Here is a 15,406-nt window from a genome sequence, read left to right as displayed (position 1 = left end):
CACATTGTGCTAAGTTCTCCTACTCTTACGCAGGAGGCATTAGCGATTGATAATGTCCCTGTGCTGCTTAGAACCATTGATCCTACATTTGACAACCTCAATTGTTCGCTTGGTGCAACTGATCTGCTCCCTTCCAGTTCTAGTATTCTTATTAAGGAAACTGACATTGTCACTATTCCCTCTCAACCTAAGGCAAAGGCCCCTAGCAAGAAGGTGGGGAGGGTGCTGAAGCCCAAAGCTCCAAGGCCCCCTCCCCCCAAAAGAAGAAAGAGGCTAGGTGATATCCCAAAAGATAAGATCAATCACACTGACTTTGGCAAGGGACCCATCCAAATTCCAGGTATAACATCTCTGACAGAGGTTCCACCCACGTTACCAATAACACACGCCAAGGCCACAACACCTTCTACCACTCTGGCATCCCCCCCTTCTGATCTGACTTGTCCTCCGTTGCCCCTACCCGATCAAAGTCCGATGCCACCATACCTTGAGGGCATTGAGCAATTGATAAGGTCATTTGTTCTACCCATCATCGAACGATTAAAAAATATAGAGCAACGCCTAGGGGACTTAGAATCTTTAATTATAAAACATCCGGGGTCACGTAAAGATCCTGTTCACCCAGATTTGCCCCCTCCTGTAGTATCAGCTCTACCTCCTACTTACATCAGGAAAAACGACATGGGTAGCTCAAATTGCCAGCACAGGGCCAAGTTCTCTCACACCATAGCTCACCAACACCTTGGACAAAGTGATGTGGGTGAACAAATAAAGGAAGCAACAAACCCCATCACAGAAACGATTTCAAACAAGAGGGGTGGGAATCAGCACTTAGCTAGGGCAAGAGACCGACCTGGCCACCTAGTCGATCTACCCCCAGAGGCGGTCCCATATGTGGTAGTGCTCACTGAAGTCCCGCCTCTGGAAAAGGGCAAAACTGAAGGCTTCTACGAACTTAAAAATAAAACCATGCACTGGCTTAGGTCAAACAGACCCCTCCCTTATAACATCAATGGGGAGATACTGCATGTTCGGAGACTTACTTGGTTAGGGCGTAGAACCAAGGATCTCGAAGGGGATGTAATTATTATCAACTTCAGAGACCCCAGAGCAGTCAACTACATCCTAGACTACCCTTTGGGTAATTCCTGTGGGTCCATAAATCCACGCGAATTGTCATACTTTTACCTAAGACCTGTAGTCTCTTACAATGTGTATCCCAGGGCCCCAGTACATATGCCGACACATCCCCACACATTTCCTGCAATTTCTGTTCCCCCTGCAAAATATTGTAATATCTATGCATCCACCTCTGCGACTTACGGAAATGCATCAGAATGGGTTACGATGCTCCCTGGGAGTCACAGATATGGCCCATGGAAGGTGAACCATGGGCCACCATTTACTCCCCTTGAAGTCGCAAATAGATTCGGGGCCTTATCAGGAGTCGATGATTGCGACTGACATAGGAGTTTTCTTGACCACGGGCTTAGCACCTTGGTATCCCAGGTTGAGGACATGGATCCGATTCCAACGCTGCAGATTATTTGCCCACAATACTCCACCACTCCTGGGCTACCCCTGCCCCTGCCTGAGACTCGTATAGCGCCCCATGAATATGCTCCGGCAGTCGCAGATGAAACAGCGGTAAAGGCGCAGGGTGGTTGTTTGTCAAGACAGATCATTTTGACACAGGGTTTCTAACCTAAGGTACGAGATGATGTGGGGGATTGTGCCCTTTCAAGGCCGGTAGAAAGCACTCAGTATGAGACTGTAACGACCGCACGTAGGGCTATGAGGTCATTGGAAATACTATCATGGAACGTGGCTGGCCTACCTAATAAGTTGGATAATAGTGACTGGGAAACCTTTAACAAAGAATATGACATATGCATGTTCCAAGAGACGTGGGCCAGAGAAAACCATTGTTACCCTGGGTTCGTAACTTTCAACGTCCCAGCCAGATGGGGTGGGAAGGGACGCCCGTCTGGAGGTTTATCAATATGGATCGCTTGCCATCTAGGCTGTATGGCTGAGATGGTAGAAACAAACTCATCCGACATCCTGTGTGTGGTCATGCGTTGGCCCACTGGGATGGGCCTGACCTTGGAAAATATATATTCTAGACCAGTCGGAATTACGGCCACCTCAAGGACAATGGAGGACTTAGTGACTTTTCTTGATTCTCTCATCGGTTCAGAAATACTACTGGTTGGAGGGGACTTTAACATCCAGTTTGAACCACTTCCGATTCACCTAGATGGGATTAGTAGTGAGGAGGATGATCTCTGGGAAATCCCAAGCATTGTAGGACCGCCAGTTAGGTCATCATCACCTCTCTTACTGCAAGTTTTAACATTGTCTCTGGCAAATTCACTTAGAGCATGCAATGGTAGGTTCAAAGGGGACATTCCGCCGCAATCAACTTTTAACAGACCAGGCCAGGAGTCCCGGATAGATTATATAATGATCAAACTCCAGGATTGGAAACGGGTTCAAGATTTTAAAATAGTCCCTAGGTTAGACAGCGACCACAATCCCCTAATCCTTTCACTAGCCGCTGACGGTTTTCTAAATGGCGCTGTTTTAGGAAACAGACTATCTGCCCCCAGTCTCACCTTATCCAGTAATAGGCGAAGAATAAGGTGGGACAAACTGCTAGAGAAACCGACTTGCATAAGGACCATATATGAGCAAGTGGCATTAGCCCTTGAAAAAGTGGAAAGTCTCCTCTCTCAAATGCCCTCGCAAGATGGTTGTCTCCCCCTTGAGGACATTCACCAGACCCTCTGTGATAACCTTGCCGAGGTATTGAACCCTGTGGTCCGGGACAGGAAAGTGAGGAGAGAAAGAGCCTCATGGTTCAATGCCAGTTGCAGGGGAGCTAAGAAAGACCTCCTCCGAGCGTTTAAAAACAAGGAGGCCCCCTCGGTAATCAGGGAAAAGAGGGTTGCTTACAAGCACCTCCTTGAAAACGCCAAAATCGACTGGGACTGGGAGAATTGGGCAGAAATTACAACTGCACTTAAAACCAGAGACTCAAGGAAATGTTGGCATATAGTCAAACATGGCTCAGCCGAACCTGTTATGGCTATAGAGGGCAATATTGCGCCTGAAGTTTGGGAGGAACACTTCACATCGCTTTATAGTAGGACTGGGCTAGACCAAATAGGAATCCAGGCCGGGACCCCAGTCGCCCTAATCATTGATAATTCCTCTGAGATGGAAGATTTTAACTTGGAGGAATTGGAAATGGCAATTACTCGCCTTTCCACAGGAAAAGCGCCAGGCCTCGATAAGCTCCCAGGTGACCTCTTAAAGCATGAGGTAAACATTTGGGCACCATACCTCTTGGTATTGTTTAATGCCATCATCCATGGGACGTCGGTCCCTCCAACTTGGCTCGGGGCGGAGATTGTGCCCATTTTTAAAAGGGGCTCACCTCTGCTCCCTGCCAATTACAGACCGATCAGTCTGATAGACGTCCCACAGAAGCTTTTCGCGAGGCTTCTGTTGGATCGACTCTTGGATTGGATCGAAGAGAGGGACATCCTGAGCCCCTTTCAGGCTGGGTTTCGTCAGAAGACCTCCACCATAGACCAGGTCTTTAGGCTGTCCCTTCTATACTGGAAAACAATACAGCTGGAGGGTGGCAGTCTCTATACTGTATTTGTGGACTTAAGGGCAGCCTTTGACCTGGTTCCACGCGGTAAGCTCTGGGAAGTGCTGGCGAATGTTGGGGTGCCAGCTGATCTTTTGACCATGATCATCCGCCTCCACACTAACACCTATGCTCGTGTGAGGTGTGGTAGACATGGAGCATTGTCAAATAAGTTTCCCGTTGACAGAGGGGTAAGACAGGGGTGCGTACTCGCACCAACCCTGTTCTGCCTCTTTGTCAACGGCATTATTGATCACCTCAACGGTGTCCCCAATTCGGATGTCCCGAAGCTGGCGGGAAGGAGGGTTCCGGCAATTATGTTTGCGGACGACACCCTCCTTCTCTCCAAGTCACCGATGGGAATCCAGCGTGTGTTGGATGGATTTGGGGACTTCTGTAGGGAGCATGGATTGGAGATCAATACTCTGAAGACTAAATTTATGGCCTTCAATCCGCCACCCAGGTTCCACCGTATCCCACGTATAGGGAATAACATACTTGAACGAGTAAACACCTTTGAATACCTTGGTGTTACCCTCAATGAGGAACTGGGGTGGGGTCCACATCAGGAGAAAGTCAGGATGAAATTAGTGCAACATACCAGTGGAATACTAAGGATGATAGGGAAGAATAGGTCGACCCTCAAACCTATAGGCCCACCCCTTCATATTTATAGGGTACAAGCCAGAGGAGCAGTCACATACGGTAGCGAACTATGGGGTCACAAAGTCTTGGATAGTCTGGGAAAGGAGGAGAACAGATTCCTTGGGTGTCTAGTAGCTCTTCCTCCGAGTACACCCCTAGTGCCTTTAAGACTTGACCTTGGCATTGACCCCTGGAGGAAGAGTTGGCACTTCGCCCCGTGATCTATTGGCGTAGATTATGGACGGTGCCTGAACTGATTCATTATAGACAGGGTTTACAGGAAGTTCTTGGCTTCCCAAATTCGGGGAACATTGCCTGGCTCAAGTTTGTAAGGAATAGTTTGGTGAGCCTAGGTCTAGACGCACTTTGGAACGAACCTTGGAACGCTTGTTCCAAGCTTCCTAAAAAAGCTCTTACCAAAATGTATTACGATTCCAAGGCTCCTTCACTTCGACCTTCAAAATCTTTAGGGTCTTTAACACACCAATTCCTTTACATGAAGACTATATATAGCTTTGAACTAGCCCTTGACAATGTCTACCCCGCAATAATCAGGAAGCTTTATTTGCAATGGAGGCACGGGTCATTGCCAATCCGTGCTCTCACCAGCCTTTGGTCTGTGCCGACACCGAGTATCTGCCCGGCATGCAGAGCAAGCGATGAAACCGAGCTGCTTATTAGCCAACCTACAGGCTTTAACAAACCAGGCAAATTGTACAGCTGGACTCCTACCAAACATTTCCCTCATGATATCATTGGTAGACCTATTCAATTGGGCAAAAGCATACAAGACGGCTGTAGGGAATGAATCTGAAGCTAATAAAGGCTCCATGATAAAAATGTTCTAACTAAATTTTCAAACAGAGAAGAAATTGGAAGGTTATGCCACTGCACCCTTAGCCCTTTTCCTTCACTGTCATGCCAATCAAGCTCATCACAGGGCCCGGGCTGGGGCCTGATATTGCTGCTACCCTTATTTCTGTGGGGTTATGATCACTAAAACAAGATTAATGCACAACCCATTGAGCTCACAGAATTCACAAGGGCCCTAGATATAAACACATAATCAATAATGGACTCTTTATCCCACCCTACGAATGTAGATAGTTAAACAGGTGACCTAGCCGCCCTTTTCATCCCGTTACATAGGCCTGCATGCCCAAGTACTTCAAGTAACTTACGCCTGATTTGGTCGGAGGTGGATGTACAAAGAGTCTTCAACCAAAATGGGTTAACTATCAATTTGGTTTGCACCCAGCTTTGCATTAAATACCCACCCAATATAATATTAAAAGCCTTTAAAATATGCAAGCGACCTAGCTTCAAGGGTTGAAATCGCTCGAAATAGGGTTTCAATCTGTCACCCAAGATCCCTGACTGAATTATAAAAAATCACTGGAAGAAACCACCCATAAAATCTGTAGCAGTATCCCCACATGTCTAAGGGGGACAGGTACAACCTTCACCTGTTTAGAGATGTGGGTCAAAGTGAATAGACTGACACACGCTCTATGACCTGGAGAGGGAATCACTGCCACGTTACAGCTTTCAAACCTATTCCAAACAACTGGCTCCTAAACCCAGGTTTCCTGCAGCATAAGTGTGTCAAACTGGGGGGCAAAATTAAGCTATTCCTGATTCTGAATCTTGTCCCTAATTCCTGCAACATTCCAACTAAGGACCCCAAAAACTGGTCCTGTATCATTTCTGAGAATAGGGGATAAACAGTGAGCTGGGGTACAAACCCTAATACTACTTGGGTAAGAAGCAGTGGGCTGGAGTCAGGCATTCTTATCCAAATCTTCTCAGGGAAAAATCTATTAGCAGTAGGTACCGCACATTGCTGTAAAGGATGGGATCTCATGCTAACCGTCGGTGTGTTTAAATTGCAAGTACTGACGAAAGAAACCAAGCGGAAGAATTTTAATTCCCTTATTCCATGATGACATTGGAGAAGTGCTATAAATCAAGCGTCTGGCCAAAGTAGGTGACCTACAATTTATAACGATTTATAACGATACAGTCCCCAGGTAAAGTTTTATACATGGGGCTAACCCATCCAACCAATAAGATGTTGTTATAATCAGCAGTGTTCAGGTTAGCATTGTTACTCAGCCAGTGGCAGACTTTTTTAGTTGAGAGGTGGATTCGTTATCACTTGAGCTAATATGGAGTATGCCTACAACGATTGCCATATATGGGTTTAGGCTTGGCAACCCTTTTACTGGTTGATTCCGCCACACCCTCCAGCTAACCTAACCACTGTAGAGAAAGATTTGCTACTATGTGGCCTCCCATCTCCCATTGACGCCAGAGGGGCATAGACCTCCAGTGTTGGTGGGGCTGTTGAGGGGCCGCAATAGCTTTTGGCAAGTTTGGAATCGGGCAATCAGGGGCTGAACCATGAGACTTAACCACACTGCCGATTACATCATTAGTAGCTAAGACCCTAGGGCCAACAGGAGGAGACGGGTTAATGGAAGCATTTATAGTCCCAGTAGTCTTGGATACATCCAACATAGCAGACTCTATAGTGAAAGCAACCTTTCCACTATAGGGGTAACACACTGCAAAATGATATTTTTAAGTTTGTTAAACCCATGATCCCAGTCAGAGTTACAAGCAGCCAGGGTGTCAAAGTTAGCAAGAGAATCCTGATTCTTTGGTGAATACATTTTATGGTAGCAATGCACTTTGGTTGGGGCTTCCTTTTGGCAAGAGGTGTACAAATGCTGATATTAAGAATATGTGGTGAAGCCCTCTCCTTCAGTCGCTCTTGGTCCTCCAAAGACACATTGGAGGAACTATGAATCGCCTCCATACAGGTTTGAATTTGAGGCTCTATATGTGAATCTCGAGCAGGCTAGGTCCCTAACAGAGTACTAGGGCCCTCCCCCACATCCAAAGACAATCCACGTTCCACTTGATCAATTTCCCTCGAGATTACTCCCACTCTCCGAGCCCAAAAGGAATCCAGAGTAGTACCCTTGGTGGGTCTGGCAGCAGAGAATTTCGGTCTAACAACAACAGAGTCTTTAGGTCCAAGTAACTTTTGCTTGCCCATAATGCAAATCAAAGCATCTCAAGCTGGGTACCCAAGTGCCAACAGGTTTAACAATTTAATTCAATGATGTAAAGACCCAAACTGCCCAGCTTAGAAATCCTATCGGGTTAAAAATGAATGAGGGGGCCCAGCCCACCATTGACATGAGCTTTGCCCGGGTGAATCCAGCGCAGCGGGAGCCTTGTCACACTTTGAAGTGCCAAGATGGGCCATGGCCTTAGCACACTGAGTATCGCTGGCATCCCTTGGAGTGATGGTGGCTGGGATACAGAGTCCTGGCTGCTGGCATTGACCCCCGGTAAGCGGCACTCCCCAGGCTGTGGGAGCCCATGTTGCGCTTTAAAGCTCCGGTAAGGGGTGTGGCCTTTGTCCACTGGCTATTGCTGGCACCTCCTGGCATGATGGTGGCTGGGACACAGAGTACTGGCTGCTGGCGCTGGCGTTGGCGCCTGGTAAGTGGCGCTCCCTTGCTTATTTTATGTACAAGCACCCTAGACTTTTCTTTATTTTTAAGTTTACTTTTGCTTTCCTGCAAAGTTCCTGGGTTTTGATTGGCCTACAGGTAGCATTTTACAGGTTTATCCACTTACTCAGAGAAAATCTTACTTCAGAAGATTAGCACTCAATATTTTAGTGTTGTGACATGGCACAAAAACAGTAGGTGTGTTTTACCGTGCATATATACTCCAGTGGTGGGGTAAAGGAACCATTCCCAGTGGACTCATGCCACACTTTGACCATAACTGTAGGGCTTCATACATTAACTTTCTGTGTGTATTGTGAGTGAATATAATGGGTGTGTGATACGTGTGTGGTAGTGGAGCTCTGTGTGAGCAAGTCTTAAGTACTGAAGCCACATGCATCCAAATAATTTTGGATGTGCCTGATTTGGCATGACAGAAGATTGGCAGTGAGGACACCTTCCTGAGACAGTTGTAGTGTATTGACTGCATTCCTGTGGCTGGGCAGTGGAAATCCAGGTACTAAAGTGAAGAGGATGGAGAATGGGCTACCTGTCGAAATGTTACGAAGACATGTGTTAGCAAAGAGCTGCTGATGATTTCTTCCTGAGTACTGCCAATTGATTGATGGTGGGAGTGAGGAGTGTGACTGCAGTTCCTGTTTTGCAACGGGAGGAAGTCTCTAGGTGAGGCCTGCCCTTTTGTCTGTTCCTGATTACAGTTCAGAAAGATTGATAACAGCCAGGTCTAGAAACCCCACAGTGCACTGTGTCCACGGTGTGGGAGCTTCATCTTGGAGACTGCTCCAGTCCTACCTGTGTAAAGTGATGATTCTCGAAGAAAAGACTGGGTCTGAAGAGTATGCTGAGAAGGAAACTTGAAAGGCAGCTACACCCAACCCTGTTTTGAAGATTGAGACAGTGGATCCACACCGCCTGCCTCGAAAGTGTGTATTATAGTGGGACCCAAACAACCCGTTTCAGCTCCAAATTCTTCAATACCAAGAAAGGGAGTGCTCCACAGAGTATTCAAAGTACTACTGTGTGAGAAGGGCTGTCAACCAGTCTCCCAGACATGAGAGGACATCATCTGAGCTCTACATTTTGTTAAATGAGCTGAGAATCTAATGCTTAGAAGCTTGCCGCCCTGCTGGAGGAGGGACAGTCCAGGAGGAGACACTGAACATGTTTTGGTTGAGTAACACCCAAGCGAAGTGCACTGCATGAGAGAGCAGCTGCAGTGGGTCACCTTTGTCATCCCTCAACTACCATGCTGCATGATTCTGCACTGGCTCATGCCGGCCAACCTTTCTAGGATTGTATGGTGCAAATGCCAGCAAATTTGTAAGTATAACTAATAAGAAACGTGTTTCTTCATTGACCATCCTCAAGTCGTCATTCCAAAAAAGAGTTTCTGGCCCAAAGAATTTCCAAAAACCTGTATATAGGGAAGATGAACAATGTTAATACTAAAGGTACCATTGGAGCTGCCACATAACAAGTTTTTTAAAGCTTTTAGCAGGAATAGGGAAACCAATGATGAGAGAGACGTTTGTAAGTGTGTTAATTTTCTGATTCAACTCCTTAGAATGAGGAGACACAACGAATTATGTGAACTGGGCATCTCGTGATTTCGCCTTAAGTTTTATAAATGTGGCCAACCTACTAAACGGGGGGTGCCTATGGGAACCCTCTTGAAGCTTTGAATCATTTCTGTGATCAGCTGCGTGTTTGACCTTGCATCTACTTCAGAGTGTTAGATATTCTTTGAGTGGAAGGTCTGTGGTTTCCCCTGCTACCAAGTAATGGCTCCCCCAGTCGCAAGGTTGTGGGACAGGAGTATCCGTCCTTGAGATGTTGGGTTGTGTCATTATGGGTGTGATAGCCGAAAGACCTGATCCCCTGCTGCAGGGAAACTTGTCCTGAAGGTGAACTTGATACTGGCAACTGTCTCCTTAAAGAACCACGTCTTGGGGTTTTAAAAAATATATAAATAATCTTTTTTACCAGTCTCTCTAGAGCTACAAAATGGCTGTGCAACCCAGGGTCAGAGTGGGACAGGAAATTAGGACCGAGCACCAAATTGAAAGTGTCACCCATTTTTGTATCAGATACCTAAAACTGTTGGCCACAGTTGCAAGCCAGGACCGTTTTGCACGTGTATTGACAAGCTGTATAGGTATTTTTCAAGGGATGGGAGACAGCATGCATTTGTGCTCGCTGCAGGGAATGTTTTTAGTAATATCAGATAAATCAACAGTAAAAACCGACCCACCTGACCATAAAACGGGCCCACAAACAGCCACGATAACAACCCACTCACTAACCCGCAAGGCCAGCCCCTCGGGCCCGGCCAGATTTCCGTATAGTCCACTGAGTCCCTGGAGCAACTTCCTTGCATTCACGTGCTTCTAGAGAATTCAAGCTTTACAAACATCTGCTCGAAATGTGTCTTTTGGAGAATAGGGCTGCCATTGTACCGTCCGTAGGCGTTGGTAGTAATTGAATTCAGATTGTTGTCATAATTCCAGAGAATAAATTGCAGACTTTTAAGATACCACCTCTACTGTTAAACCTATTAATTTATTTTGTTGCTGTGCTTTACAAGATCTCGTGGGATTTCATGTCTTTAATTGTTTAAAGTGCTGCGTTTGTATCTCTGTTTTCGTAGGCAGACTCGAAGATTGCGTGATGCTGAGCAGGAGAAGGACAGATCCCTGCTTAAGACCATCGTCAAAGTGTGGCGAGAGATCAAGTCCCTACGCGACTTACAGAAGTTCAATAACACACCCTTGAAGCTCTACCTGAGGAGGTATGTTGTATTTCCATTACTTGGAATACAATTCTAAATTAGACATGTATTCCCTGTGTCAGGCACCTCTGTTACAAACAGATTTCCTTTTTTAAAAATTGATTGCAGGCCTGTGTCTTTTATTCTGCTTATATATTTGGAATTAACGGGTGATTTGGTTAGTCCGATCACTTCATCTACTACTTCCATAGTCCCGGGCATTTCAAATTCACTTAAATTATTGTTTGCTCGACACAAAAACAGTTAAAATACAGTAAAAAAAACAACATACATACTTAAAACAAAACCTTTCGAAAACATTCATAAAATAAGTTATAATTATGATCCGCAAAAGTGCTACCTTGTGAATGCTGTCCCAGCAGGGGGCAGCAGTTCAGTCAACAAACTTAAAAATACAATTAATCAGTACGCCCCGAAGAGCCTGCTGGAACTAATACCAAGTAATGCAGAACTTTCGAGAAGGGCCACCAGGGGCATAGCTTCAGGGGTGGGGGTTTGGGGTGGTGGTGGGGGCGGAGGGGAAGCTGAGTTTCAATACTTGTACTTAGGTCTGGGGGCCCAGAGTCAGGCCTGCTAAGTCTGTTTTTTGTTGTTGCCAAGAATAAAAACTGTGCCTTTAGATGTAAAACGGGAGAGATAGACATATACATCTGGCTGCTGAATGTCGAAATGTGAAACTAATGTGAAATCTGGAAACATACCGGCTTCCCTGCTTGTCCGAATTATCTGAACCTAGGCAAACATTTTATTTCAAAGAGCCTCCCTCTTCTTTTTTTAGCACGTGAGCACAATCACCTGTTATGTTTGATTTAATAGATTATAACATTGCTTCATCTATAATGAAAATCTAGGCCATGTTTAGGCTTTAAATTACTACTGACATGCGTCTTAGTTTATTAATGTATTGTCTTTGATGGGCAAGCCATTAATGATGCTAAGTTTATGTTGAAAAACGTTTAATAAATGTCTGTCTGTGCAGTGCTATAATCCAATGTACCAAGGTGAAATGCTGCCCTTTGGGTCCGAGGCAATAGGAGTCTTCACGCAAGGTCTCCCATTGTCCTTGGTTTGATCCGTTCCTGTAACGAGCACTAGCCACAACCACACAGGTTGGGCAGCGTTTTTATCAGCACAGGTGCGGCAGTGCTGGGTGGCAGAAATTTTGAGGATTCCTGCGGATTCAGGAAGTTTCCATCACAGAAATGTAAGTAAAATTCTTGATTTCAGGCAAAGTTTGGGGTTTGCAGGGCATTGTGGATAAAAATACCACATGGGATTGATGCAAGTCACCCCATCCTGGATTCCCCTGGGTGTCTAGTTGTACAGGTTTCTTAGGTTTCCCTTGGTGCTGTCTGAGCTAGGGCCCAAAATCCAAAACCGTGGTGAAAAAGAGTTTTTTTTTATTCAGCTTTGCATGTTCCTGAAAGCTGAGGACTTTAGCACGGCAAACCATACGTTGATTTGATTTTTAGAAAAAAAAAATACACTTTTATCCAGAATACTCATTTCCCTAAAATACAAAATGTAGCTATGTTGCCTATTTTCTCTGGCCCCTCCTGGGAGTCCACAAACGCTGGGTACTTTTAGAATCTCCAGGATGCTGGGAAAAAGGACACAAATTTGGCATAGATACCTAATGTGGATAAATAGTTATGAAGCCCTAAGTGTGAACTTCCCCAAATCGCAAAAAAAAGAGCTCAGAGTTGGGAGGGGGAGATTGCGGTGGGGAGGGGGGAGTGGTGGCAGAAGCTAAGGGGTTAATTATGGCAGCACTGTAAACACACCAATACTAACAAGCAAATATTGGTAAAGCCTGTAGGTCTCTTTTTAATGTGCTATTGCATGCAAACATGGGTGCATGAAGAACCTACATGCCAATAGACCTGATTCAGGTAGGAAACTCCTGATTTGTGAAGCCACAAATGGCTTTATTTTGGCTGTCCCCCACCTGAAATTGCCTCTCCTTCAATAAAAGTGAATTGAGGAAATACATTCTTCTTTTTTTTTTTTTTTAACCCTCCCATTTTTCGTTTCTAAAATATTGGAAGTAGCCCATTAAAGTCAGAGAGAATGCCTACACCAGGGTATAAAGCAACGTTTGAATAAACTTTCACATGAGCTTAGTTTTCATTTTCTACCTTTAAACGTTGTAAACTTTTGAAATAGGCATTGAAAAGCCAACAGTGTTAGTCCATTGTGCAAGCGCATGCATACACAGGCATGCACAAATTTGCTCTGGCTATTTATGTCATTTCTTTGTACAGCCTGTCTTTTGTTGCTGCTATAACACTGACAGTTATATTCACAAGTTTGCAGTGTCATGAGTTGGCATGCGTTTGCAAACGAAGGGCAAACTAATTGATCCTACTAATGTTTGCCTTCTTCATTGCCCAACACCATAGAGTTGCAGTTTCTAAGTGCTGGATACAACAGGTTTGATTTTTACTTGGTTTAAAGGTACTATGAGGGTCATACAAGACCTCAATGCCTTCCTGATATTTTTCATCCACCATTTCAGGATTTTGCACGGACATACATATCTGCTGTTCCTCAGCAGGCCCTTTGCTGCTATGCTGATCCCCAAAACTGTTTGCCTGCGAGGTTAAGTTGGAAAAATCAATCGCTTGTGGGTGCATACATCAACTTACTGATGAAACTCCAATTCTATATGTATTTATAAATATTGGCTGCCGTTCTTAATTGTTGGACCTGGAACGTGTATGCTGATTATTGACTGGCTCCCAAGACCTCTTTTGCAGGAACATATGGTTCCTGTAAGTGTGCAGTATTTCAGAATCTTCATGAAAGCTTTTCATCCTTCTAGAGTGTTCGAGCCAGTGGCCTAAGATCTGACCGGGTCTTTTGACTTATGTGAGTTGGGGTAAAAGCCTAGGCCAAAGGGCCTTACTGTGTAAGGCCAGGGACATGAGTTAGCCAGGAGTAGTAACTGGAAAGGAGTAACTGCAATGTACACGGTAAAGATCCTGAAAAAGGAAAGGGGGAAATAGATGGAGGAGGAGGAAAGAAAAAAGGGGTTGGAAAGCAATTGAAGAGAGAAGCAGAATTGAGATAAAGTAAATGTACGTATATGGTATTTCTATAGTGTGGACCTACCCAAAAGGCCATGCAGCACTGTATGTGATCAAGGACAAGCATAAAATCAATGAGTAATTAGAGCTGGAGCTAGGCTGAGGATGGTTAATGGATTATGGTGTAGTGTTCTTTAAAGTGGTGAGTCTTTAGCTCTTTCCTATATTAAAGCATTGTTGGTGCGGTCCTGATGGATAAAGGGATGAATTTACAGATCGTGGGTTAGATGGAAAAGGCCTGCTCTCCTGTTTTTTTCTTCTTTACACTTCTTAGTCTGCAATCAGATAGTTTCCTGGCTGTGGGTGTGCCAAGACCCACCAGAGATGGTGAGCTTGTCTGAAAGATAAGTTGAGGTGCTGGTCGTGTTGGCTTTTTAAATGATGCATCTGGTTTTGAAGATGATGGGGCCCGGCAAGGAAAGCGAAAGGAGTTGCGTCATGATGGGGTTGATGTGATCAATTTCCTTAGGCCCTGGATAAGCTGTGCAACAGCTTGTAGGATGCCCCAAGCGGTGCCAGTGTGTGCCGTATAGGAGACTATGGAGTAGGGCATTACACCATCCAGAAGGATATGAACAGCAGCTCTGAAGTTGCTTTCTGGATATAATTAATTGCCTTTCTTTAGAGAAGGCTGGTACCAGGCCATCTATGTTTTTTGCATTGTGTTCCAATGGGTAAGATTGATGTCTAGGGTGAATCAAAGTGACTTTGCATTTGGTGAAAGTTGGGGTACAAAGTTGTCTGGGTTCAGGTCATTGAGCCTGGTTTGAACTGGATCTTGCTTATTTGTCTTGGAAAATGACAGTAATGTTGTCGTTATTGTTTTTAACTAATGTTAAAAAAAAGGATTCATGGAATATTTGAATTGATCTTAGCCAGTGGCAATTACTCGAGCTGCATCCCTGTTCATCATTTTCTTGCCCACCATGCCACCTCGGATATACACCCAGCTTAATGCGAATCAGTCTTGGTCTTGCTCCAATAGGAAGAGTCCGGTCCAAACTGCCAGGCAAGGCCCTTTCTGAACCGGATTTCAAGCAACCTAAAACTGTTTTTTCCCTGGTTTGGGTTCTTCAATCAGGTGCAGCTTGGTTCCAGTGGCACAGTGAGCACAGGACCCACTTCTGGACATTACCCTCAGACAGTTTGTTGCACTAAACTAAACAAAACTTGGGTCTGCATCGCAGTCAGTCATTGTTTGTCCCTGGTGCCCCCTCAAACCGGGTCTGGTGGCTGAGTGGACTAATGTGTCCACTGTATGGGCCTGTGTTTGACCTTATGGTCACAGGTTCAAATCCTGGTGGGGCCACTCAGCCTTACCATTTAGTTGGGTAACAATAACATTTGTTATTCAGCGCCTAGAAACCCTTGTGGGTGAACGTGCGCTTTACAAATACATGTTATGTTATGTTATTTTATGTTATTTGACCCAGTGACATGAAAATAAGTGATGGTCTTGCTTCAGTAGAAACAGCCCAGCCCGAATGTTCAAGCCAGGTCCTCCTGAACCGGAACACAAGCAACCCAAGACAGATTTCACCCTAGTTGCGGCTCTTCAGTTGGGTGCAACTTAGTTTTAGTGGCTGAGATTAATTCAAGCATTCCATCCATCCCATTTTTGTCAGTAATTGTCTTGAAAAGCATTCTACTTCTTTTGGCGGCTTAATTTCAAGTG

At 45.1% G+C, this 15,406-nt stretch overlaps 1 protein-coding gene across 1 annotated transcript in view; it reads left to right on the top strand.

Moving 5' to 3' along the window:
• CC2D2A (coiled-coil and C2 domain containing 2A) overlaps window positions 1-15,406 on the top strand; it is a 415,347-nt gene that overhangs the window by 122,703 nt on the left and 277,238 nt on the right. The window contains exon 13 of the mRNA XM_085642396.1: window positions 10,502-10,642. Within this exon, the coding sequence (XP_085498522.1) occupies window positions 10,502-10,642 (141 nt within the window). The remainder of the gene's footprint in view (window positions 1-10,501; window positions 10,643-15,406) is intronic.

This window comes from Triturus cristatus, chromosome 2_2 (assembly GCF_964204655.1).
Source record: "Triturus cristatus chromosome 2_2, aTriCri1.1, whole genome shotgun sequence".
Classification (NCBI taxonomy): Eukaryota; Metazoa; Chordata; class Amphibia; order Caudata; family Salamandridae; genus Triturus; species Triturus cristatus.
Note: the sequence above shows the minus strand (reverse complement) of the source record. Positions and strands in the feature narration are given on the sequence as shown.